The sequence below is a fragment of the Vanacampus margaritifer genome, chromosome 12 (genome assembly GCF_051991255.1).
Source record: "Vanacampus margaritifer isolate UIUO_Vmar chromosome 12, RoL_Vmar_1.0, whole genome shotgun sequence".
NCBI lineage: Eukaryota > Metazoa > Chordata > Actinopteri > Syngnathiformes > Syngnathidae > Vanacampus > Vanacampus margaritifer.
Window position 1 is genome coordinate 6,251,124 of NC_135443.1, and position 25,174 is coordinate 6,276,297.

Here is a 25,174-nt window from a genome sequence, read left to right on the forward strand (position 1 = left end):
ATTTTTTTTGCAGTGGCTACCAACAGTTTTAAATTTATTATTTCAATGATCGTTATGATGGTAGTTCATTTAGGCTTTTTTTATGTTTTATTTTTTTGAGGTAGTTAAAAAAAAAAAGTTTGAAAACCACTTACACGAATTAATGATTCCTCATTCGTTTTAGAAGTGTTCTCAAACCTTGCAAATATTCATTAAAATACATTAAATTCGGTTTTGGGGAGATGGTACTTGGTGTAAAAAGTGTGAGAACAACTGTCCTACTTCACCTTGACTTTTACCTCATCCATGACCACCTTGACGGCAACAACCGGGGTTGCCTGGCAACCACAACATTTCCGGTCCAGTTAAATTGGTTGATAGCAAACAGGTGAGTTCAACTCGCCTACATGATAGCAAACAGGTGAGTTCAACTCGCCTACATGATAGCAAACAGGTGAGTTCAACTCGCCTACGAGTCTTCAAAACTTGCCTTTCTGACCCACACTAGTGAAATACGCCCGGTTATTGTTAGGTTGGTTCGACATGTTCGCGTTGGCGTGTGTGTCTCTTTTCGGAACAACAATAACCGGTCCAAACGGCCGCCGAGCCAATTATATGACCGGCCAAACTCGCCAGGTGTCGGTAAGCGACCGCCGGGTGCTGGCGGCTGCTCGCTTCGCCGTGGCCGAATTTAACCGAATCAACCCCGAGGCGCAGTTTTTGTACAACTTGGTGAATATAACGTCAGCCGAAGTTCAGGTAAGCGGAATGGAAGTGTAATAAAAAAAAAAAAACTTTCACGGTGTGTACTGTGTGCAAAGCAGGTGGCAAATACAAGTTATACAATACATGATTCATCACCTGTTAAGTAAAAGTACACACTTCGAAGTAACAATGCATTTTACGGCCAATTATATGCGCAATGGCCATTTTTTATGAATATTTTTATTTAACAACAAAAAATGGATCTGCACTCGAGTTTACTTTTTTTTAATAAAAAAAAAAGAAAAACTACATAGTGCTAGAATCAAGGAAAATGGTGTCACGTTGTGAACTGTAAGAAAAAAATTGTAACTGAAAAAGCCACGTTAATTTTATCTACTTAACGGAGGTTATCTCAAGGAACTTTACGCCTTGTTTGCACAGCTCTTGAGATACAAGGTCTGTATGGTGGTTGTGGGCTTAACTCTCTTCACAGTAAACAGCACTTTGGCAAATAGTTAATAATGATAATAAAAAAGGCTTTAAGCTAAGTTTACTGCCACTCCCAGTTGAAGCTTTAAAGTAAACGTAAAACAATTGTTTTTAAAACAGCCATAGCGTTGCCTTTCTGTCACACAGTTAATATAAATACTAGTTTTAATCTTCTTGTGGTGTTTCTTCGTCGTTGTTTTTTTAATTGCTGACGTACAAATGATGATCTGGAAGAGGACTTGGGTGTCATTATGACTCCCACTTGGTTGTAGGCAGCATATGTTTCGCTGCATTATGATTGGCTGCTGCATGCAGTCTGCCTGGATGCAGCAGCCAATCATTACTTGCTCAATCATGGGCTCGTCCTGCTACAACCATGGGATCAAGAGGACTCTTCAAGAAACAGTTTTTCTTAGACTGCCCCCATGTGGCGAGCACACCAATAGGCGCAGTACAGTATTCAGTTGCAGCAGTCAATAACTCCAGTTATGTCATTACTGGAAGATTCACAAGGAACCACTTTATTTAGAGGGGGGAAAAAATTACAAGCCTATTTTGACAAGAGTAGAAAGTACTGATGTCTGTCTTCATGTATTGAGGAAAAGTTAAGTCTTTAGAAAAAATTCTAAATTTAAGTACAGATCCCTGAAAATTTTACTTGAGTACAGTTACGCCATATTTGTGTTTGATTCCCACCACTAGTGGAATATTTTAAGAGTGATTTATTCCCGGCAGGTGGTGTCCCTGCTTGGAATATTTCCTGGTTATGCAGCTGGGCCGTGCACTGGTCTGCGGGAAGGACACATCCCCGCAAGCTTGCACTCACCTCATTCCATACAAGGCAAGTTTGAACCGTTTATCTTGACACCACAGCACAGTGAACCCTCACTATTTGCAGGAGTGAGGGAGTAAGATGCAATTAGTAAAATTTGTCTTAAGATGGGAAATGATTAGAATTGCATATAGGAATATAAACTTTTGTGCTTAACATTTGATTTGTAAAAGTGACAGATGGGTGTTTTTTTTTACTTAAATGTGTTTGTATGAAAATTGGGTGAAGGTTTGTTTTATTTAGAATTTTTTTTTATTTTTAAATTGCACTAGAATTTAACTTATTTTGTGGAATGAGAATAATTATCATTTTAATTGTATTTTTCATCAATTTATAGGCCATTTTTAAGGGTATGTATTGGGCAGTGCGTGTTTATTTTAATGAATTATTCCCATTTTAAAATTGTATTTCATTAACCAGTTATGTAATTCATATTCATTTTTGTTTGTAATAAAATGATGGTTAATTGCACAATTTCCTAAAAATAAATATAGCATTTTATTTTACAATTGGTGTACCCCCACATGTTTGCAGTTCGGCTTATTAGTAGTTATTTTGACCCCACTTAGGGGTTGTTGTTTTTTTCCATTGCAATTTCAAGGGAGCTAATTTTCGCTATTTTTGCGGCCAGGCTTGGTCTACTCATTCATGAGTATCTGGGGTGCATTGTAATCTAATTTTAACTAACCTATTGTAAACAAAATAAAGTAGAACAGATCTATGTCAACTTTTCTATCTAGCACAATTCATGTAATAGAAAATAAGAAAGTATAAGAAAATACTTGCATATTAAAAAAAAAAATAAAAATCAGTAGAAGTCTCACATTTTCATTGTTAATATTTATAATATACATTTTATATTATATTGAATATTTACATGTTATGTGTCCAATTGTTTTACTTTATGTACAATAAATCAATATACAATTATTAAATGAGAAAAATAAGAAAATTAATCCATACATTTTATGAAACAATTTTTGGGGGAGAAACTAAATATGGGACTCAATTCAAATCTTGATGGGTCAGATTTAATGATGTCAAATTCATTTCACCATTACAAAAAGTAAATCTTTGATTTCGAGAAACACTCACCACATGTCAAAGGTCATTGGTATAAATTTAATATATAGAATATAAATATATTTTTTTCTTAGTTTTTTTTAAATGCACATGACAAACTATCTTACTGTAGCTTAAAGCATGTTGAGCAGTTATTTGTTAGCAGCTGACAGTAGCCGTCCGGACCTTTCTCTGCATCATTTTGAGACGTTTACCACTCTGCTTTTCCTGGCGTCAACCCCATAAGGAGCCTCGCCTGCCTGTCTGACCTCTACTGGCATCTTCCATTGCGCTGTATGCCGTCAAGCCTAAAATCTGTGTGTTTTTCAGAGAGTCATTTGTAGTTATTTTCAACAGGCAAATTGGAGAGTAGGCGAAGGGTTCGCTGTACTGTTGCGGCTCGTTCAAGTGTACACTTTTTATTAATGTGATGTAATTACAGGAGCTTCATTGTGAGCGAAATCTCCTGGGAACATACTTATGTGCTCTTTCAGAGCAGGTGTGCTGCATTTGCTACTTGAGTAAAGTCATCAGAGATTTGTTTGTGTGTGTTCATGTGTGGGGAGAAAAAAAATAGTGCTTATTATTGTAAACAAAACAATATTATATACGTTCATTAAGCGCCGACTCATTGGAGCCACTTGTTCCGACACTCTGCTTGAATGAGTTCATTGACCTGCACTCCAAGTCTACATTGTATGGGACTGAAAAAAAAAAAAAAGTGGCAATTATTCTCATTGAGTGACCAGGGGCAGCTTTACTGCGCTTCATCTCCCAGTGTGAGTCCTGGCAGCTGTAAAGCTCGGCTTGCGTGTCAAACCCGGACAGACGCGAGGCTGCTAAACGGAGACCAGGCCGCACCTCGCGACGCTAGACCACTGCCACCGCCGCGCCCCTCCAGAAGGGGTGTGTGTGTGTGTGTGTGTGTGTGTGTGTGTGTGTGTGTGTGTGTGTGTGTGTGTGTGTGTGTGTGTGTGTGTGTGTGTGTGTGTGTGTGTGTGTGTGTGTGTGTGTGTGTGTGTGTGTGTGTGTGTGTGTGTGTGTGTGTGTGTGTGTGTGTGTGTGTGTGTGTGTGTGTGTGTGTGTGTGTGTGTGTGTGTGTGTGTGTGTGTGTGTGTGTGTGTGTGTGTGTGTGTGTGTGTGTGTGTGTGTGTGTGTGTGTGTGTGTGTGTGTGTGTGTGTGTGTGTGTGTGTGTGTGTGTGTGTGTGTGTGTGTGTGTGTGTGTGTGTGTGTGTGTGTGTGTGTGTGTGTGTGTGTGTGTGTGTGTGTGTGTGTGTGGAGGATTACTGGTGTTTTCAGATTACTGCGCAGCAAGACCGAACTGTCTGCCGTCTCTGACCCCCTTTTTTAACAGACATATCTCTACGCTTACTGTAAAAAAATGGTTAAACGCAAATGCAGCGCAACCTCCAAAGTCGAACACAATCGGTGACGCTGGTTAACTTCCATGTTAAGCAATGACAGAAGTACTCGAGTATAAAAGTAAAAACCTGCTTGCTAGTTTTTCAAGTGGCAAAACTTGTCGACTGGTACAATTAAGGTAGTCTACTGTTTAAAAACTTAGATCATTTTAACGACACATACTTGATGTCAAAATTGCCTATAGGTGACCTCACTAGTCATTAACATGACATTCTGATTAATATTACATTTGTGGAATATCAAATTTTATTTATACAGCACCTTTCATACATTAAAATGCAACTCAAGGTGGCGAACAATTAAAACATCTATAGTACAATAAAATGAGTTATGCAGTAAAATCCACCCGTTTCTATTTCCGTTTGTCACTTGCCGTCGACCGAAGATGACATCACAGTTGCTCAGGCAATGACCAATCACAGCTCACCTGTTTTCTGAAACTGAGCTGTGATTGGTTGTTACCTGAGTATTCTTAGCATTGATGTCTCTACCATTTGTAACGCTGGACTCTTATTACCCACCCAAAATGGCTTCAGGTCTCACTTTTTGTTGCTGACCCACCAGTTGAGAATCACTGATCTAGTTGATGAAAATATTAGCACTAGCGCTGCTAGCAAAGTAGCATTAGGGCAAAAGTGGTCCATGTTTGTTTACAGTAAAAGCCTTACGGATAAGTGATCGGCCCCTTCTCTCCCCCTCCCTCGCCGTCCCTAATGTCTCTAATCACGGATGTCTTAATCAAGTGGGGGCAAAACCTAAAGAATTGGCTGGCATCAGTTGGCAGAGGTTGGTAATGTGGCAGGGGGAGGGTCTCGGGGAATACTCTCTTTTAATACGGGCAGTCTGTGGGTGCCAGGACGGTGCCCTGCCCATCTGCCACAACGCCCACCCGCCCACTGACACACTAACAGGTGCGTGTGTGTGTGTGTGTGCGTGTGTGTGTGTGTGTGTGTGTGTGTGTGTGTGTGTGTGTGTGTGTGTGTGTGTGTATTCCTTGTCCTCACTTAGCCCGGGTAGCAGATGGTGAGGGTAAGGCTTGGACCCACCGCCACCCCTCCTACACACACACACACATACTCCACTCCAAGCCACCCCTTATTTCCCCACCCCACCCCTCTTTGTGTTGTTGAGGAGTGCTGAAAGGCGAACCCCAGTCAGCCCCCCCACCCGCTCCATCTCAAACACACACGCATATAAATCCTTGGCTGCCTGCCATTGGCGGGACTCAGTCAGGTGTCCTAATGCTTCAGTTAGGGGAGGAAACGCTGCTTAATCTGCCCATCGCGTGCCACCGGCCACGGCCTGGCCTCTTTTGTGTCTGGCACCCCTCTGATCCCCCCCCCCTTCATCTGTCTTTGCCCCCCATCCCAACCCAGTTTCTCGACGCCCAAGACGGTGTCATCCTTCTTCTTCAACATCAGCCCTCTTACTGCCGCCAATAGTCGACTTTCCCCGTCAGTCTGTATTTTGAAGTGGGTTAACAAACTTAAGGCTTGGGGTCCATACCTTGCCTGCCAAGTCATCTTACGGGGCCCACTAAAGTGTGTCATTTTGGCAGGAAGTCTGCGTGGCAATTGCACGTATACATTCCCCATCAGGACGTGTTTACTATTGTGGGTGGTAGTATCATAGCGCTACCCGAGGCGGCACGTGTGTGAGGGAATGCCAAGCAGGAAGGGAATGTTGCCAAGCTTCCCGCCCTGTCTGACAAGAATGTCATGCGTCACACCAGTGCTGATCGCTAAATGCTCCGTTTTGTTCAGAGGTCGAAAAAATTTCCAATTTCCAAGTTCTCACATTCCCAAAAACGGTTGGGTAAAAAATAACCCAAATTGGTTCAATAATGGATGGACCCAACTTTTTGAGTTACTAAAAAAAAATAATGAATACAATTATTAAAATAAAAATAATTTAAACAAATATATATACATTTCACAAACCAACCTATTTTTTTTTTTTTGTGCTTGTTTTGTGGTTTATCCATTTGACCAAACTTCTTGGGTTAATTGAATACAGGTATTCCAACTGAATTTGGTCAAAAATGAACTCTCCCGTTTTTGAGTTATTTAATCAAAAAAAGTTGGGTCAAATCAAAGTAACCCAATTTTTAGTTTATTCTTTTAACCCCCCCCCACTAAAAATAAATTTACTACAAAACCCAATTCTTGGGTTATTTTGTAGGTTTATCATTTGACCCAACTTTTTGGGTGAAAGGAATAACCCACAAAGTTGAGTTGGTCCATTTTTTGACCCAATTTGGGTTATTTTTGACCCAACTGTTTTTAGAGTGCTGGAAGGCAGCTTTTGAACAAATGTACCATGATGCTATAAAGTGAGCATGTTCAGTGTGGTTTGTGCCCCAAAAAAAGCTCGACCTTTGATCATCAGACTAAAACACATTGTCTCACATGCTTTTGGGGAAACTGATGATTTATTTGATGTTTTTCATCTCCTCTAAAACATCGCACTACATCACCATAAGAGCGCCATACCACAGTGAAGTATGGTGGTGGTAGCATCCTACGATGCAAGCTATTTTTCTTCGGCTGGAACTGCAGCTTCAGTCAAGCTGGTGGGAATTATGAACACTTCCAAATAGCAATCAACTGCTGTCCTTCCATTTTTTCTATGGCGCTCGTCTTCATGAGTGTCACGGCTGAGCTGGAGCAGACTTTTAGTGAGAGGTGGTAGAGCCTGCACTGGTCGCCAGTCAATCACAGCAATCAACTTTTTTGACATGGCTCGGATGCTAGAGTGGTCATATCCCAACTTGAAGGTTATGATACTGAACCGCTATTTGCTCCTGATGCTGCGTCAACAGTTGGTGAATGAGGAGATGGTGTTAGTGCTTTGGATAGCTTGAAGGTAGAAAGTGAAAGCACAATTGGGCCACGCTGAAACGACTTGAGTGGACTATCACAAAAAAATTAATTTGCAAGTTAAGCTAGCTTAACGCTAACAATTCAAAACGCCATACATGGGCTAATGGAAATTAGGACAGCTATTATGACTATTTTCTACCTTCAAACAACTGCTACTTAAACAAACATGGAGCATCAAAAATAACTCTGGCATATATTCTCTCTGCCATGTGCAAAAACGACTATTACTGGAGTTCCATTCGGGGCCTTCTCTGCCTTTTCTTGCTGGTCACACTGTATTTCCCCCCCCACGCTCACCATAGTGCTGCCCAGCGTAATGCAACTTTAAATTCGGACTTAAAAATCTACATTGTAGTGGCGGACACAAAGAATGAACACCGAAATAGCGAGGGTCCTGTATCCTACATTTGAGCGACCTTCACATTTCGTGAATGTAAACGTGTACATTTATCCCCCATGCATCTTGTGTATGTCACGCATCCATCACACGGAGGGAGCATGGCGCCCTATTTGCGCAAGGTGCAGCGCTCTGATTAGGATGAATGATGCTTCTCGGGGCACTTTGATACCATTTGGTTGCGTAACCGGAGTGTGGGGAGGTCATTAACATTTGACCCCTGGCGACCTTGGCTTTAATTGACCCCTGATTTGGTCAGCGCTTGAGAGCACACGCAGTGGTCCATAAGGTCGGAGGGCAAAGTGTCCTCAGCTGTGCTGTCATGGAAACGGCAGCGGTTGCTCCTCCGGATGGTCAATTTCAATCTTAGGACTGCGGCCACCTTTGTTTTGTTTTGTGTGTGCAGCTCTGTGGCGATATATAAGGTCTTAGCCCAATTTTTATTTTTACATAATTTAAAATATCAATATCGGAATAGCTATATGACAGAGGGGAAAAGCAATTAAATAGGCTTAATTTTAAAAAATGTTCAATATGACATGCATTTTTCTCTCGCAAATATAGTCTTGGCCACCATACTGATACTCAATATTATGTTATTGGCTCTGAATAGCTTGCCTCTCGTCTGCAATCAGTTTGATTACCTCCTCTTTGTGACACGGGAACTGTTATTACTTGACTTTGTTTTGGTTTGGTCATCACGTGTGTAGTGGGACTTGGCAATACACAGCATGCAGGAAAGGCCCCAAAGTCGTTCATTGCTAAGGACTTTTCGCACTGCACTTAGTTTTCCTGGTGATCACCAAGGGGCAGGGCGCATGACAGACACCATTTGGGTGCAATCTTGCCCGTATTTGGAAGCATTGAAGTGCTTGCCACTTGCCTCGTGCTGTTGGCACTTTGAAATCACTCCACCAACCCCTCCTCTTTGGATGGATGGATTTGTTTACTGGCTGGCTAAAGAATAAAAACTGTTGTGCAGAAAGGCACTGAACCTCATCTTGCTAGTCCACCATTTTTGTCCATCCAACCCCCCACCCCCGCCACCCTGTGGTTTTGCTTCCCCACTTCCTGTTTGTGACCGTTGTGAAAGGGTTTCCTTGCAATCAACGCTGCGGTAGGGGAGGGAAAAAAAAAAATCAATACTTTGAATGTAACGAGTAGCCGTGGAATATGGGAATGATTTATGTCGGGACAGGGAATGTGGAGGGGCGATGATGTTGGCACTATGTGAGACCCTAGAGGAAGAACTAAAAGCCTTTGCTGCTTGTTCATCCTGGCACTTCTTCTCCTTCATTCTTCATCTCCCTCCCTGTTTTCTATCCGACACAACCGTCGCCTTTTACCGTCCCGCTCAATCACGATGGGACGTGCCGGATCGGGGCAAGTTGTGGACCACCACTAGCCATAAACGGCATATGCCCCCCCCTCCCCCCTCCCCCCTGGGATTAATGAGAGCATGTTAATATGAGCGTACAGTCAAGACAAGGGAGAGGGAAGCACAAGGCGGGAAAGAATGTGAAAATGAAGGAGCATAGCGAAATGTGTGTATGTGTGTCTGTGTTGCTTTATTGCAGTGGCCCCACCTACCCCTCCATCCCATCGAGGAGGCAGTCCCAAGAAGAAGAGGAAGAGGGGAGGGGTCGGATCCCCTCCTCTCAGCCCCCCCATTGACACACATGCATACACACGCTCACTTCTTTTCTGGCTCATACATGCACTCTGCTCCATGAGGGGAGCAGCGGCTGAGGAGAGAGAACACGCCAGCGTCTGCAGGTGTCCCACCCCTCCGTCTCCTCTTCCTCTTCCTCCTCATGGATGCTTCATGACGGTACTATTCCCTTTTTTTTTTCTCGTGTAGACTTTCTTCTACCCGTAAAGTTTTTCCTCTTGCGTTGTTGGGGGATCTCCTCTCGTGTTCGCCTAATCGGCCGGCGTGCATGCGGTCTTGGCGTGTGTGTATGTGCGGGGTTCCCTACATGCTTGTACACTTTCTTGTAGCCTACATCTGCTTGTACTATTATATTAGTTCTATTTCATTATTATTATTATTATTGTTATTGTTATTTTTTTAATTATTAAAACAGTATTTTTTATTTAAACCTGTTATACAGAACATGGGTGGGCAACCGACGGCTCGTGGGCCACATGCGGGAGCTTTTGATTTGGCCAGTAAATGTTAAATATTATTATATAATAACAACAAATGCCATTAATGTGAGATCAGTTGTTTTTGTTAATGAAGGGCGTGCAAACTTAATTTTCAAGGCACTTTGGCTGTTTGCTGCGTTTCTCGTACTTTACTAATCCATAATGTGACTCATGCACATAATATTTGTATATTTACGTTGCACATCTTGGTGGTTACTGCGGGATATTTGTCATTTTTGGTGATATTGGCGAATACGAAAGTGAACAAGCAACATTTTCCACCGTTGTTTTCGGTAGCTTGTTGTACACCATGTCGAAATCCGTTGGATGGAATGAGTGAGTCGGAAAACGCAGTGGCTTGCCTCTAACGTGCCGTATTGGCAAGCACCCAACACACCCTTTGGATTACATATTGGACTCCACGTGGCTCCCATGGGCAATTCTGCATGCTAGCCAATTCGGTATTTCTGGTTTTGTTGTACTCCTTTTAAACTCTTAGTTCCAATTTCTACATTTTACTCAACTAGGCTAATTGTTGGACCGTTTCCTTTCAAATTTTTGCACCCTAACATCATTGATGTTTCTGTTTGGAAGTCTCATTGAGGGGAAGAAAATCTACTATATAAGGAGTAGAAAGAAGCTAAAACAACCCGAGATAAAGTATCCATCAAGAAGTGCAATCCAAAATGCATACATACTTTCTTCAATTTCCATATCCACACCCAATTACATCTCCCTTTCTTCTGCTCGTCCTAAAAAAAAAAAAAAAATCCCACTAACCCCACCCACCCAAAATCACACACGAGCTTGTATTGACCTGCTAATAGTATTATCCAGAGAGCGTGTGGCAGCAACGGGGTCACATCCCTCTTGGGTTTTGAATGGTCAGCCCCTGTGGACACACTCCGGCCGGAGTGGCGGTCATCCTTCCATCTTGCGCTTTTTTTGTTGTTTTTGTTTTTTTTTTTACAGCAGAGGTCACGCAAGTCAAAGGGTAATAAGTTTAACCCCCGAAGGCAGCAGGAGTCAGGGGTCACCAACAAGGCTGTAGCGAGAAGGTTTGCATCATCAATCAGTAAGGCCCGTTGCTCATATCGATGCCCCTTGCTCATTTGCATGTGTGCCAAGCACTAAAGGGCTGATACAATCGGACATATGGACAACAACAAAAGAGAAGAAAAAAGGTTCGGTTGCTTGGTCCAACTTGCTTGATAGTTGTTTTTCCTTTGTCTGACGTCAAGGTAATCCCAAAGTGCAAATATGGAACCCAATATGGAGGTTGGAGTTTGTTTTTGCAGATCTCTAGGCCACACCTTTTTCAGCGCCATGCGGCACGGAGAGGGAACCCCGAAAAAAGAAGAAAAAAAAGCCGGCTGTCATTTTTGCCCCTTTTTTTTAATTTTTATATATATATTTTTTTTTTGGGGGTGAAACTATCATTTTCATTGTAACTCAAACACATTTGGCCCTTTTTCAGGAATGTTTTTCTTCTATTTGAGGTGTCCATGTTAATTTAACGCATGCGCAAATGCTTCATATTGGTGCAATGCTTTCTCGAACCATCGATAGATACCATACAGTAGAAAGATGAAATTGTTCAAATTACCGAATGAACTGAGCTCTCCAGGAAAAAAAAAAAAAGATGAAATTGTCTCAGCAGCTAATATTCACGAACTGTATATACACTTGTATTAGTGATACATGAATAAACAGTGGTCAGAGCTGCAGAGCAGAACTTGGATACACAGATCACTACATACTGTAGATACTTTATCCAAAAAGTATTTAGAGCAGGGGTGTCTAAAGTCCAGCCTCTGGGCTATTTGCAACATCGCTATGCATCTTTTTTTCTTTTTCAACCGCATTGGCCAGCTGCATATTAATGCGAAAATGAAATTAAACAGGGCCTGCATGAAAAGGTTAACAGAAAAGGTTAGAGTTGGAAAAATGGCAAAATAAATAAAAATAAAATGATACATGACACAAAAGGTTAAATGTTACAATTTTTAAATGTGAAAATAAAATTATCATAAATTAAGGTAAGGAATAGTCTGAATTTTTACATAGTGGACCTTGATAGTTCCCTAAAAATAGTGATTAGGCAGCAAGGAAATGAGTGAATGGTTCCGAATGCAGTCGCTGTTCATTTCATCACCAATCACACCAACTTGAGATTTTGACTTTTTTCGGGGTTTAACTTCTTAGCTGTGTGGACTCGCAGAACAATGAAATGGTTTTAGCGTGTTTCCTAAGCACACACCAAGTGCCTCACCCAATCTTCCGTATTTCTGTATGTGGCCCTGAGTGGTAAAATTTCGGATATCCTCGATCTAGATAGATATGAGACCTCACTGCGGATACGCGGATCCCATCTTTTGCACCCGAAGTGGCGCTGTGCTTCTATTTCAGTATCTTTCGAGGTCTCCCCCCACTTGGCCGACATTAACTGGATGTCAGCATTACGCTGGGCTGCTAGTGCCGAGGTGGCCGAAAGCCAGACTTGTGGCGCCATGTCTTGCATTTGATGACAAAAAAACACAACTGTGGAAGCTTTAAGGGTGACTTGACATATAAACGTAACAATGTTTGATTCAACAGTGTGTGCCATAAATGGAGGAGCCAAGACGGAAGGGTGCGAGGTTGAGGCCGCTAACCCACAAACGGAGTGACCGTCATGATTAAAAGGTACGTTTCATCACTGAACGCAGACCACATGCTATCAAATGGGCCGCAATCCATGTGTGCTTTTTAAGTGTGTGGGGTGGGAGCGACTTGCGTTGCGTGGTCAGCCGCTTGCACAGAAAGAGAGCATCAATCAAAAAAAAATAAGAACATTGCGTGCACGGTTCTTCTTCCAGGTGAAGTGAAATCAAACTTGACAAGTAAACAGGCGTTTTTTTTTTTTCTAAACTTCATTTCAACACAGCATTGTAAGTTTAGCTGTATTAGCGCTTATTTTGGTGAGGTAATGGAAAAATATACTTCTGTCAAAAAAACAATACACTTGCTTATGCTTTGTATCATGTAATAAAGTACTAGAAGAAGAGCTACATAATGTCCACGTGAAAAGTTCCGTAGCCCACCTTTTATATGTGCGCTTCTATTGTCGGAGTACAATTTTTGGATTCTCAACAGAATGATCGAGACGGATAAACTGTGCCTCGAAAATTTGACTGTTTATTCAAATTTTGAGATTGAGTTGTTATGGCCTTTTAAATTAACTGCTTTTTGTTTATATAATGGAGAGTGTAGATGGCGGTACAGTTAACTATTATGTGACAGACTGTTTAAAATTGAGTTCAAGTTAGAGGTAAACATAGAAATTATCATTTTTGTACTGCTCCCTTCCAATCATAAAAAAACGAAAAAAAAAAATTTTGTACACTAAAAAGAGTTTAAAAATTTACTACTCATTCTTTTACGTGATTTATATATATATATATTTTTTTTGTAAAATAATTTGTTTTATTGAGCTGCATAACTTGTACATAATGCAGGGGAAGCTTTTACAAATCGAGCAACATTTTAGTTTTTACTCGGAAGTACGTTGACAGTTTAAAAAAAAAAAATGTATTTGAACGGTTCCTCTGGTTTAATTTGTTTTTATAACCACATGACGGCCCAGATTAAATGCTCTCGTGGGGCCGCGTGTGGCTCACGGCATGTAGGTTCAAAACCCTGCGTGCAATGAACGCCTTTGAAGCACTTTCTTTATATACGTAATACAAAATCTAGTTCTCATGCATCCGTTTTAAATTTTAGCACTTATCATTAGGATGGCGGGTGAACTGGAACCTACCCTAGCTGACTTTGGGAGGCGGGATCCACCCTGCGTTGGTCGCCAGCCGATATAGCAGGGCGCGTTTGTATTCACATCTACTTTATGAAGTATTTATTCTTGTTTTTGGAATGTGGGCGGAAGGAAAAAAATATATAAATTGTCACTTTAGCTACGTTGGTATATGCTGACTGTGGGTACAGCCCATCTGGTTTTGAGAAGCGCATGTCAAGACCTTGGATAAGAAAAAGCCGGAGTGTTGGCGTCGTGCTAATTTCGCAAGTGCGGACGAGCAGAGGGCGTGTGACAAACTGCAGGTGCTATGTTGATAACGAATCTGTGACCAATCGCACGCTCAAGGTCTTCCCAGTTGGTTTGATCAGCTGAGAGGTTCACGTGTAATAGTCACTTATCACATGGAAGTTTATTTGTTTATATTCCTTTTTAGCTCTAATGCTAGCTATTTAAGAAGGGAGATAGAATACGAGAAGGTAGAGAAAATACTAATTAATTAGTGGTGTTGTCTGATTTAATCAAAATGGAACTATCCCCTCAAGCACAAACATACTCGACAGTCTAATCAGTCATTAGTCAGTCCGTATTAAGCAAGTCACATCGTCACTGCCAGACAAAATCCTCCCATGTCCACATTTGGTCAATTCCACATTTTTTTCACAAATCCATAGTATTGGCCAATCCCCACCTTTCAGTCTGTTATTTATACAAATTGACCAATCAGCATTTGGAAATGGCTTGCTCTCTTTGATCTACTACTAAAACATGCCATGTTTTTGGGGTTTTGGAGATGAGGATTTTACGACTGCTAGTGGTATGCAAGACTAAAAGTTGTGAAGAAGCAAGTTTCTTATTGTAGACGTTCTCCATCAATGCAGTACTTTTAGATTAGATTGCAAAGAGGTGGAACTTTTCCAGTAAATTTCCATATCCTTTCTGGTAATTATTATATATTTTTTAACTCTTGCAAATTGGAATGTTTCTGTAGAAATTAACAGGGATTTGAGGTTAATTCAATAGAAAGCCCTCATATTTAAACTAAAGAAGCATTTTCTTTTTACTGAGCAATTGATTCTTTCATTGAAGAAGAAAACATGAAGGATGAGTTAAATCTATTCATCCCTCAACCCAATCCATAAAAATAAAAATCATCCCATTCCGAAAACACTTAAACACCCATTTAATATTTTGTACATTCCTGGTTTATTCCCTATTTATTAATTTTCATGGAACATCTCCAACTTTGAAACTCCTGTAGTTTGCAACCCTACTCTTTATATTTCAATCTACGAATGCTAATTTTACCGTACTGGACAATAGTCATATCAAAAGTGGACACATGGCCTTGTCCTCTAATGGTGCCAGGCTGTAGTAATGTGCACAAATGCTCTTTGTAAAGGTCATGCGTTAACTGCCTGTACCCAATAAAACGCCCATTGAGTGATCCTGTGAAACGGCACTAATTTAATGTTGGACTTTTTGCCAACAGACTGCGTGCTGTTCGGGGGGTTATATATGAAAAAAAAAAAACATTAATGGTAGCCGCTGTCTGCCCTTGGATGACGCCGGGGATTCCTTTTTAGCCTGCGGTCAACCACGTGCGCCGATGCTCAGACGCAGAAGCAGTAAATCAGAAAGCTGTGCTGCTTTGTTTGAAGTGAAAAACCAGGTTACCAAATTTGACATTTGATTGCAATGGAATTGGGATTGAAAATTTCAGTTTCTGTTGGAAAAGTTTCAATGTGTATTAATAAAGAGGGAGTTTGCATTTGGCTGATATGTGAATTATATATATATATTCCACTATGCGGAATCATGCACTCATTTCCTCAGTCCTGAATCCCTATATCAGGATTTTTAATTGACTTTTTAGAAAACTGTCTAGGTCTGGAAATTTTCTATCCATTTTGCAACCCTAGATGTTCAATTAGTTGCTGTAAAGGATATTTGGTGTCATTTTGCTCCCTTAAACTAATGGCCATGTATTTATAAATAAATAAATAAAAAAAGGTGGTTGGATGGCGAGACCTGATCGAGTATGTGCTATAGTGGAAAAAGGAGTAAATGACCATGGGGCCTTTTTCAAACATGGCGTCCTGGGGCCTAAATGGGACGGCCCTGGCCCACCTCATTTGCATGGTGAGACATAAATTCACATTTTAAACGGTAGAAAATTGCTCCGCGTGGCTTGTGTGACATTATAATTGTAGCCATCCGCAAGGGTGATAAAAGATTGGGCATGGGCAGGGGATGGGGGGAGGGGGGGATTATGATCCCAATTACTGAGACAGGATGTAAATATGGAAAGGACAGCGTGCAGTCCACAACCAACACGCCGTTCAAGCTCAATAATGTAACATAGTGGATTTAACAAGTTTATACTGCTCTGTTCAAATGCCATTTTTTTATGATCTACAGTACAAAAATAAGACCATGATCAATCTTTGCAAAACATTTCCCTCCATAATGTGTCTTATAACTTGTACAACTCAATTTACATTTTTTTTTTAAAATATTTTTGAGAGGGGATGTTAAAAATAAACAGAAAATGTTTTTGCAAATGTGTGCACACCCTTCTTAATTGGAGATGTGGCTGTGTCCAAAATGCACTAATTACATACAAAGTCCTTATTAAATGTAAGCGCACTCCTCCCACCATTTGTAGTGCCTCTGATTAACCTCAAATAACGTGCAGCTGTTCTAGTAGGCTTTTCCTGACACTTTTTGCTTACTTCAGTTGCTAAGTAAAATGGCTGCTTACAAACTGTGGGTGGTGCTGTGTTCAAAGTTGACCAAATTTATGATAAATGGGAGTCAACACACACTTGGCACCATTTTAAGTGACTTAGGTTCACCCCAAATGTTCAGCTGGTTTAGCAGGCTTTTCCTGACATTAAAAAAATATATATATATTTATATATATTTTTTTTTCCCCCAATGTAGTTGAGAAAATAAATGTTATCTTGGTTTTATTTTGAACAGGAGTGTGTAAACTTTTTAAGCCCACTGTAGTCGTCTTCTCCAAAATGATCTTCTACATTTCTACTTTGAATTTTTTATTTTGGCTCATAATCCATTTTAAGTGTGACTAAACTCGTCATGTAATTGCTTGTGTGGCTCAGTTTTCCATTTTGTAGTGCTGTTTGAATGTGTCGAGTAGAATTTATCCCATACATAGTACCCTCAATTCATCTTAAGGCATGAACAACTAAGGTCATTTGGTCATGATGGAAGGAAGATACATTGAGTGAGGGGGTAACAATGAAGAGTATATGGACTGATTTTTGTTTCTAGTCACCTACAGTACTTGTGTGAAAAGCGTGTTGTGAATGACATGACCCCATGCAGCGTTTCCTCTGTCACATCTACTCTAGCCTGCTTTCTCCATTCATTTTTTTCCCCTCCTCTTCTCTCTCCTTTCACTCCTGCAGCGGGACTCCTAAATCCAGGAGTGATACAAATGTCACATCAGTTCACAGAGATGGCGATTGTTTTTAGCCAGTGCGCACCACTCAAGAAAATAAAACGGCGAGCTGTCGTCATGGGGTCATCATAGATGTTGTAAAAAGCACGGTTGTCAAATTTGTTTTTGTCGCAGAACAAATTGTAGTGTCCTTCTGAGGAAAATCATATGCAGTAAATGTATAATCAATTGGTGTAATATGTAGTACACATTTGCCCCTGCATTTTATTTTTTAGCAAATTACATTTAAAAGTAGCAGAAAATGGTGACAACTAAATGTTTAAGCATGCTGCTACAGTTCAATTTATTCCGATAGGATTAGGTGAGAAAAGATAATATTTGTAAAAAGTGGGGGAAATCAATTTTTGACAGTCATGACTCACCTGTGCTCTTGGTTTGGTCACGCGATGTTTGCAACGAAAGCCTGAGAGTACAATGATGTCAATTTTAAATTGGCAGCAGAGGGCGGTATACAGGGGGAAAAAATGATTGAAAATGGATGCATTCAGTTGCGTAATTTATTCCATAATATTCTTAAAATACAATATTTATGGGAATATTGTGTTTAGGTTAGTGGGTCCACACAAGAATTTTTTTTTTTGTCATGCATTCCCCTTAAAACAAATTTTATATTCTGTGATTTTTAGTCTGTTGGGCTCCCTCTAGTGGTATGCAAAAGAATCATTGCTTAAGTGAAATACTTAAAAAATAAAAAATAAAAAAATCGGCACAATTTTAATTTAACATTTACTTGCAATATATTTTAATTTAATAATTTAAGTGTTTTTTCTTGTGTAAGCACAGTGTTACTGTTCAGTGGTTTCAATAATAGTTTTAGGAATCAAGTATGTATTTTTTTTTTATTTTTTTTATGAACACTAATTTGGTTCTAGTCAAAACAATAAATGTTCCAAATCAGAGGAACTGCTACTTTTTAGTCCCCCGCAACCCCCAGCTGTATGTGAAAATGCAATGCCATTGTGTATACCTACTCATAATGAGGTTATACAATGCATTTATTTGATTGTCAGGGTCATAACGGAACTCTGATTGAAACCATAACTACACTATGGCTCGCGATTGAAAATGAGTTTGACACCCCTGGTCTAAAGCATTCTCACATGAGCTCTGATGTGCTTTCCATCTGAATCTCACCCCTCAAGTCCAAAACTGGCATGTCAACAAACAGTACAATATGGTTCCGCAGCAGGAGGCCCCTCGCAGACCTGTTTCATAATTTGGGCTGGTCCCACCATTGTATCGGCCTTTCTTTGATAAATTTACCTCCAGCTGATACAATGCGTCAGTCTTTTTGTCCGGGCCCAAGACAATTGCTTGTGCAGCGGAGGTCCTCGGGGCCTTAATGAAGTGCTAAAGAGCACACATTGCCTACAGGGCACCGGGGTCATTTTCTCGTTCTTAACGTCGGCTGACAGCTAACGGAATGGACACCCGCTTTTGAATGGGGCCTAAGACTAAAGTTCATAGGATGATATCATTACGGCATTGTTCGGACCCATGTACACGCTGAGGTCAGCAAAGCGTAAAGGAACTCTGTCAAGACTGAATCCCCAAATATCCGTTGAGTCTCAGTGAAAGGCTAACTGAAGCGGACAATAGCTGTGAGTGGCTCGTCCGTAACGAGTTACAGGAACACGAGGGCGCGTACTTGGATGAACTCTCGGGGCCTAATGGTGGCCATTTTGCCGTATTTATTTAAAACAAGCATTTTAGCTAGGTTGATGCAAATTGTTAGCTCAATAGCAACATGGCCAAAGTTATTTTTAACTACACAATTTCCCCAAAAAAATACCAATGTGCTTTCTAAAAACAAAGCAAGCAAAGTAGCATTAGGGCTACACATCGTTAGCCTAATAGCTTAATTGTCCAAGTCATTTAGTAGTGTTTACAAAACCAAGAAAAAACTAATTCAATGTACTACTACTAAATATTATTACTACTACTACTTGTTACTACTTTTATGTATGACTACCACTTATTGCTACCGCTACTACAGCCACCGCTTATTAGGCTAAAGCCAACCCCGCTACGACCACCATTAGCACTGACTATGACTACTCCTACCACTACCAGTACTACTGCAACATCTACCATTACTACAAATACTAGAACCCAACAACTATGACTAGCACTAGTTAGTACAACTACTACTATGCTGAACTGTTTGAGGAGACAGGTTTTTTTTTTTTTTGAGGGGGGGGGGGAGCTGAAGATTTTGGGACAGATGGCATTTAGCTCTAGCTGCGCGAGCTCAGTGGGACCCAAAGCTTAAGAGGTTAGGCCTGTCAAAACCACTCTGTTCATTTAGCGCCTAACAAAGTCGGGACTGTCAGCCTGTTCCGTTTAATAAACTTAAGATTTTCCTTTTGTCAATGTCCGAGCAACATTTTTTCGCAACCCGGTGACCCTGACAATATCCTCAAATGTACTGTGACTCTGCAGGGAGGAAAGTTTCAAAATGTATGAACGCGCGTTGTTTGCGGATCCTTGAAAAGTCCAAATTGAAGGCCTTAATTGTGCTTCATATGGCACTTAATGCTTACATCTGCAGTTCAAAGGTCTTAAAATGTGACACGCTAATGTTGTGGTGTTTGGAAGCCTTAGCCATTTGTAATTGGTCTTATTTTGAAAATATTTTACAATTCTATAATGCTGTATTGTGTATATACAAAATGTTAACACATTTTTTTCAACTATTGGTCTTAAATTTTAGCCTACTCTTCCCTATTTAATGAAAAAGTGGTCTTGAATTTCTAAAGCAGCCTTAAAAATCGTCTTTAAATCTTGAGTAAGGCTTCTTTTAACCTGCATACTGGGTTTGAATTACACTAGTTAACACACATTTTGGTGCCATGCAGAAAATGGTTTTAGGATATTTTGCTAAGCTGTTTCATATAAAAACTGCAAACATAAGTGGGTGGGGGGAGGGGATAATCACAATTTATTTATATTGAAATCCAGATTAATAAAATGCTTATTCATTGATTTCAAAACTTGTTTATTATTCAACTACCCAATCAATCAAAACTTTATAAAATGCTTTTCATGCAAAGATTGCAACTCAAAGTGCTTTACAGATTTAAATATTTGACACCCAGGCCGCACCCCTACAATGTCAAACACATGATCAGTTGTACTCATCCCACACGCCTCCCTATTTGAAGGAATATCACTTGCAGAATTTGATGCTAATTTTCCGTTGGCACGTCAATGGGATTTTACACTGACATTAGCATTAGCGCTGATGACGTTTTTAAAACCAAACTCGCCTTGTTCTGTAGTTTTTTTTTTGCAGTTTAGGCTTTTTCTTTCTTTCATTTTTCTTTTAAGTCGAGGACGGTATGTTTAATTTTAAACTACAATACAATTGTATTTAATCTTTTGGAACGGTTTGTTTTCAAACATTTAAGATAAAATTCTTATTCAACTTAATGTGAAATACTTTTGAATTCAATTATTTCAGCACAGTGGTTCAACTGTACATAATGTTTAGTGGCTTACAGTAATATGAAATATGTGTTGAAGCAACTGTCATGTCTATGAACACTTTGGCTTACTATGCAAACGTGTTTTCAAATAATCGCATGAAGATCCTCTGCACTAGTGTGCAGTTGACCTATAATCACAATTCTCCCTACATTGAATGTATTAAACTGTATGTTGGATAAGGGTGACCACAAGAGGGCGACATTGCAGTTATCCAATCATTCTCTACTGTCCTGTCCTGTACAGTGTCCAAAAATAAACAGTAGAATCACCTGCTTTACTCTCTCGTCTTGGTGAACAAATGTCCACCTCATCCTCTTTTCTCAATTTGTTTCAGTGTTTGCGACGGGTCAAAGGTCGAAGGCGGGCCGAGCGGTGACCTCACAGAGAGGCCACGGTGACATCTGACCCCTAACCGGGCGTGCGGTTCAACCCTGGAGGATACAGCTCAACAATGGCCAGGCACGTGCCTTGGCCTGGTCACCATGGTAACGAAGGACCTTTTGGCAGGAGGGTGGGAGGGGCGGGGCATATCGGTCGTAGCTGTCCCCTCATTGTGATCGGTGTTAACCATCTGCTGCCGATTGACTTGGATGCGTAGGAAACATCCTGGCCACCATTGAAGGGGCTGACTGGGTAATCTCTGCAGGCAACTGTGAAGGTGCTTTTTATTCTCACAATCACCTGGAGAGATTCTGCAGTTTGTCTCACAATTGTGGTCTTATCATCATCATCAGTGTGTCAAGAGCACGCATTGCTAAACTTTTCGCCAGCATGACAAAATGGAGGGTTATTATACATAGACAGATGTTTGAGTTGGCAGTGGCATACAGCTGCACTGCATCATTGGGTTTCTAATTTTTTGGTGTTCAGCTATATTAATAATCTTTTTAAATTGCCTTTTACTCCCAACACTCTGTTTTCTTCATTTTATAGCATTTCCCTTGGCTGCACTGCTTCGAGTATGTGGATGTTTGGGTTTTTATTTTTATTTTTTGTTCAATCGGATTCCAGCATTTTGTGTTGCCATATCAATTTAATCTGCCTAAGGCCTTCACAGTCCGTAACGACTCTGATGTAATTTAGCAATTTCTTTAAGCATTTGGCGTTTCCGTCTTCTGATTGGTTGGTCAGAGCAAAGCTTGTTAGTCAACTTCAACTAGCAAAACACACCTGTAGCAGCCTGCACTCATCAATATTTTTATTCTTTCCGACTTGTGTTCATACATGAATTTGTCAAATTGTATTTTTATTTTTTCCATTCTGTCCTCTGATTCGTTGGTCAGAGCAAAATATTTGCCTACAATAATATACACACAAATTATACGTTTGGTGAATGATTTTTTTTATTTTTAAATAATTCTTTTTGTCATGTTATTAGACAAATATTAGTCCAGATGATGTACATGACAATTTTGTGCTGTGATATTGCAGTTTTGCAAGTTAGAGATGGTTTCTCTATCACATGTGATATCTGTAGTGCAAGGAATATATTAAGTTTAATTATGAGTTAATTAAACTTAATATAGTCACTTGAATTAAGTAAATTCAAAATTAATTCTAAGTGATTTTATATATACAAGTTTAATGAAATCATAATTAATTAAACCTAATATAGGCACTTTTGATTAACTTAATTCAATCGTGTGTTACCAATTGTTTGTTTTTAAATTGGCCAACACTTGAATTTATAATCTTAAATTGGTTCAACAATTCTCTTTTTAGAATGTAAAACTATAGTAGACTCTAATGCCACTCTGTCATTTTTAACTGAGCATTATTCACTCTTAAACATAAGCCAAAATGCAGAAGAATGTGATTTTTTAAAATGTTTTTTATATAAATAATTTAATGAATAACATTATACATACTAGTGAAAAATTATAGTAATTAATGCCAAAAAAGTGTTAATTATAAAATGTAGTTATTTAAATAAATCTGTATTATAATTCTCGTCACTATAAGCACTTTCATGTTGGCTGTAAGTGGGTAGTGTCTCTATTAGTTAAAAAAATAAAAATAAAAAATACATAAGAGATCCAGAAAAAATACTATGACAGAGATGTAACAGAAGATCTGGCCTTCAATCCATCTTTTATAAATTAACTGCAAGCAGACAATGTACAAAATTCTGGTCTTATGACACTGAAAACATTCTTAAAGGGCCAGTTCACCCAAAATATGCATGTCGTTATAAAAATGATCAAAATGACTCCAATAAAACAAACAAAATGGCTAAAACTACTGTGCTAACTATACTATACAAAAACATGTGCAGCCAATGAAAGTAAATGGTATCAAATGAAGGACATTCATTTGAGACTTATCCTTGTACTTTTATGCGGGCAACTGTTTGACCCTATCAGATTTTACATGTGCATGACGACAGCGATTCTAATCAAGACACCAAAGGCACTTTACAGTGACATTGATCGTTTTCATTAGCTAAAATGTGTAAAACAAAGATGGCCCCAAAAGGCCATTCCAGACCCAAGAGGGGTTAAACACATCTGCATTTTCCTCCTCAAGGCTGCTGCTGCTTCTCCCTTTCCCCCTTTTGCCTCCCCCCTTGTGTCTCGTCCCCCCCCCACCCCCGTCCACATCTATTCTGCCGTGTTTTGGTGAAATCTCAGCTGGCAACTGTGAGTCGTTCACTTGCTCCTCTCACAATGGCCTCTGGGATTATGCTAAACGCGGCGCCTCGGCCCCTCACTCTCCCGCGCCCATCGACCGGCATCAGCGACGCCCTTTTTGGGAGGGCGCGCGGCGAGGAGACGGCGGGCCCTCAATGAAGATGTCACTGCGATTACACAAGGGCCTCTCACCCGGGACCTGTCTGCTCTTCCTCACCTCCCTCCTTCCGCACTTTTCGGGGTGGTTGGTTGTAAAAAAAAAAAATGTTTTTTTGTCTTTTTGAAGCACAGCCTCCTTTCATAATGCATGCTTCTCTCGGATTTGCATGCACTCACTTTCCAGATGCTTGCGCTGCCATCTTGACTTACAGTGATGTGTACTGTACACTCAGCCCTATTTTCCCATGGCCATGAAGGCAGCACACACTTTAATAGGTTTTCCTAATAATTGCCTTAATAGGTGGTTAGAGAAGCCCAAATTATACTCATGTAAATTTACTTTAGAACATTGAGTTAAATATTTTTGAGATGGTAAATGTTTGAAAAACAAAGTACCTCCATAATGAATGTTAAAACAATTCCTAGATAGTTTGAACCACTACTATAAATATAGGGAATAAACAAATTGTACTTAAAAAAAATACTTTTTTTTTTTTATTATTGAAATGTACTGCACATAAAAGTAAAATAAGTTAACACCTAAATAGACGTTTGAAATCAGTCAATAGTTTGAAGATTTAATTTGGTGATTCTTTCTCATACCACTAGAGGGAGCCCACATGCCAATGTTGGTACTCGTGACACACTTGAGTACTGCTATAGAATTTGAGTAAAAAGTAAAATGCAATCCTCCAAATAAATACTCAGTGGGTCATCTGGGGAAAAAAATACTTGTGTACTGAGTAATGAACATAAAATAGGCCAAAATGTAAAATAATGTGCAAATTCAGCTATTTTCTAACAATATCTCATAACTATCCATCCATTTTATTAACCACTTTATTAAAACAAAAATAATAAAATTAATCTTTACGAAATAACATAAATGAAGGCAAATACAGCCACAGTAAATACAGTAGTTTTAAATCGACTTCCATTGTTTACACTTAAGAAACAAGATGACTTAAGAAAAAAAAAAGTAATTCGTTAAAACAACTCGTAAATACGCTTAATACAACAAAAAAAATGAAATAGAGTAATTGTAATTTTACTGCTCATCTCTGATAACAATACTAAACACTTACCAGTATATTTGAAACATTTTAGTGTCGTTCCTCTTAAGCCCAGGTCATTTAAAAACTACCGTTCAGTTGTATTTAACTTTGACATACAAAACATTATGCACGTTATATCTTTTACGACCATTTACATTTTTTTTATTTACCTTGTATGTGCAGTACATTTGAATTTAAATCAATAAGTACTGTAGAACAAAATAAGTCTCAAATTGGATGTATGTTTAAATATTGCATATTTATATTTACTTTTGACTTGGTCCACCAGCAAGCCAGATTGGGTCCTACATTTAGGCCTCATGCTACTTACATGAGAGAGGTTCGTTTTCCTCTCCTGCACCGATCGATGATGATGATGATGATGATGGGATGAAGGAAGAGCTTTCTGATGTGGATGATACTGCATCAGGAACTGATTGGCCCGCTCTCCAAACGCCAACAGTACCTGATGCATTGCCTTCAGCATCGAAAGAAACGTCGCTCGCACCCTCTTACGGACCACCGTAGCGCACCTCGCTGCACTTTTACGCACACACGTGTACGTGCCCAACAACAGGTAATAACAGAGGTGGGAGCGTCTTGTTGAAAGTTTTTTTTTTTTTTTTTTTTTTTTTGTGTAGTGT

The 25,174-nt window shown here is 39.8% G+C and overlaps 2 protein-coding genes across 3 annotated transcripts in view; both read left to right on the forward strand.

Annotated features, from left to right (window-relative positions):
* Positions 1-429: 429 nt before the first annotated feature.
* LOC144061768 (uncharacterized) lies at positions 430-24,435 on the forward strand. 2 transcript variants are annotated; one of them, XR_013296270.1, is made up of 5 exons: positions 430-738; positions 1,909-2,014; positions 9,504-9,600; positions 12,519-12,605; positions 21,021-24,435. XR_013296270.1 is itself a non-coding variant. In XM_077582506.1 (4 exons), the coding sequence occupies exons 1-3, from the start codon at positions 523-525 to the stop codon at positions 12,587-12,589; spliced, it is 393 nt and encodes a 130-aa protein (XP_077438632.1). In that variant the 5' UTR covers positions 430-522; the 3' UTR covers positions 12,590-12,605; positions 21,021-24,435. The 2 variants fall into 2 exon arrangements, 1 of the variants encoding a protein (XP_077438632.1); XM_077582506.1 differs by lacking the exon at positions 9,504-9,600.
* Positions 21,028-25,174, forward strand: part of efemp1 (EGF containing fibulin extracellular matrix protein 1) — a 31,549-nt gene continuing 27,402 nt past the window's right edge. The window contains exon 1 of the mRNA XM_077582505.1: positions 21,028-21,171. The gene's annotated coding sequence lies outside the window, so the exon portion shown is untranslated. The remainder of the gene's footprint in view (positions 21,172-25,174) is intronic.

Bases quoted from the DNA above. Each gene is read 5' to 3' on its own strand.
- LOC144061768 (XM_077582506.1), top strand. From the start codon at position 523: ATGTTCGCGTTGGCGTGTGTGTCTCTTTTCGGAACAACAATAACCGGT. The intron at 739-1,908 runs GTAAGCGGAATG...TATTCCCGGCAG, and splicing joins TAACGTCAGCCGAAGTTCAG to GTGGTGTCCCTGCTTGGAAT. The intron at 2,015-12,518 runs GCAAGTTTGAAC...TTGATTCAACAG, and splicing joins CTCACCTCATTCCATACAAG to TGTGTGCCATAAATGGAGGA.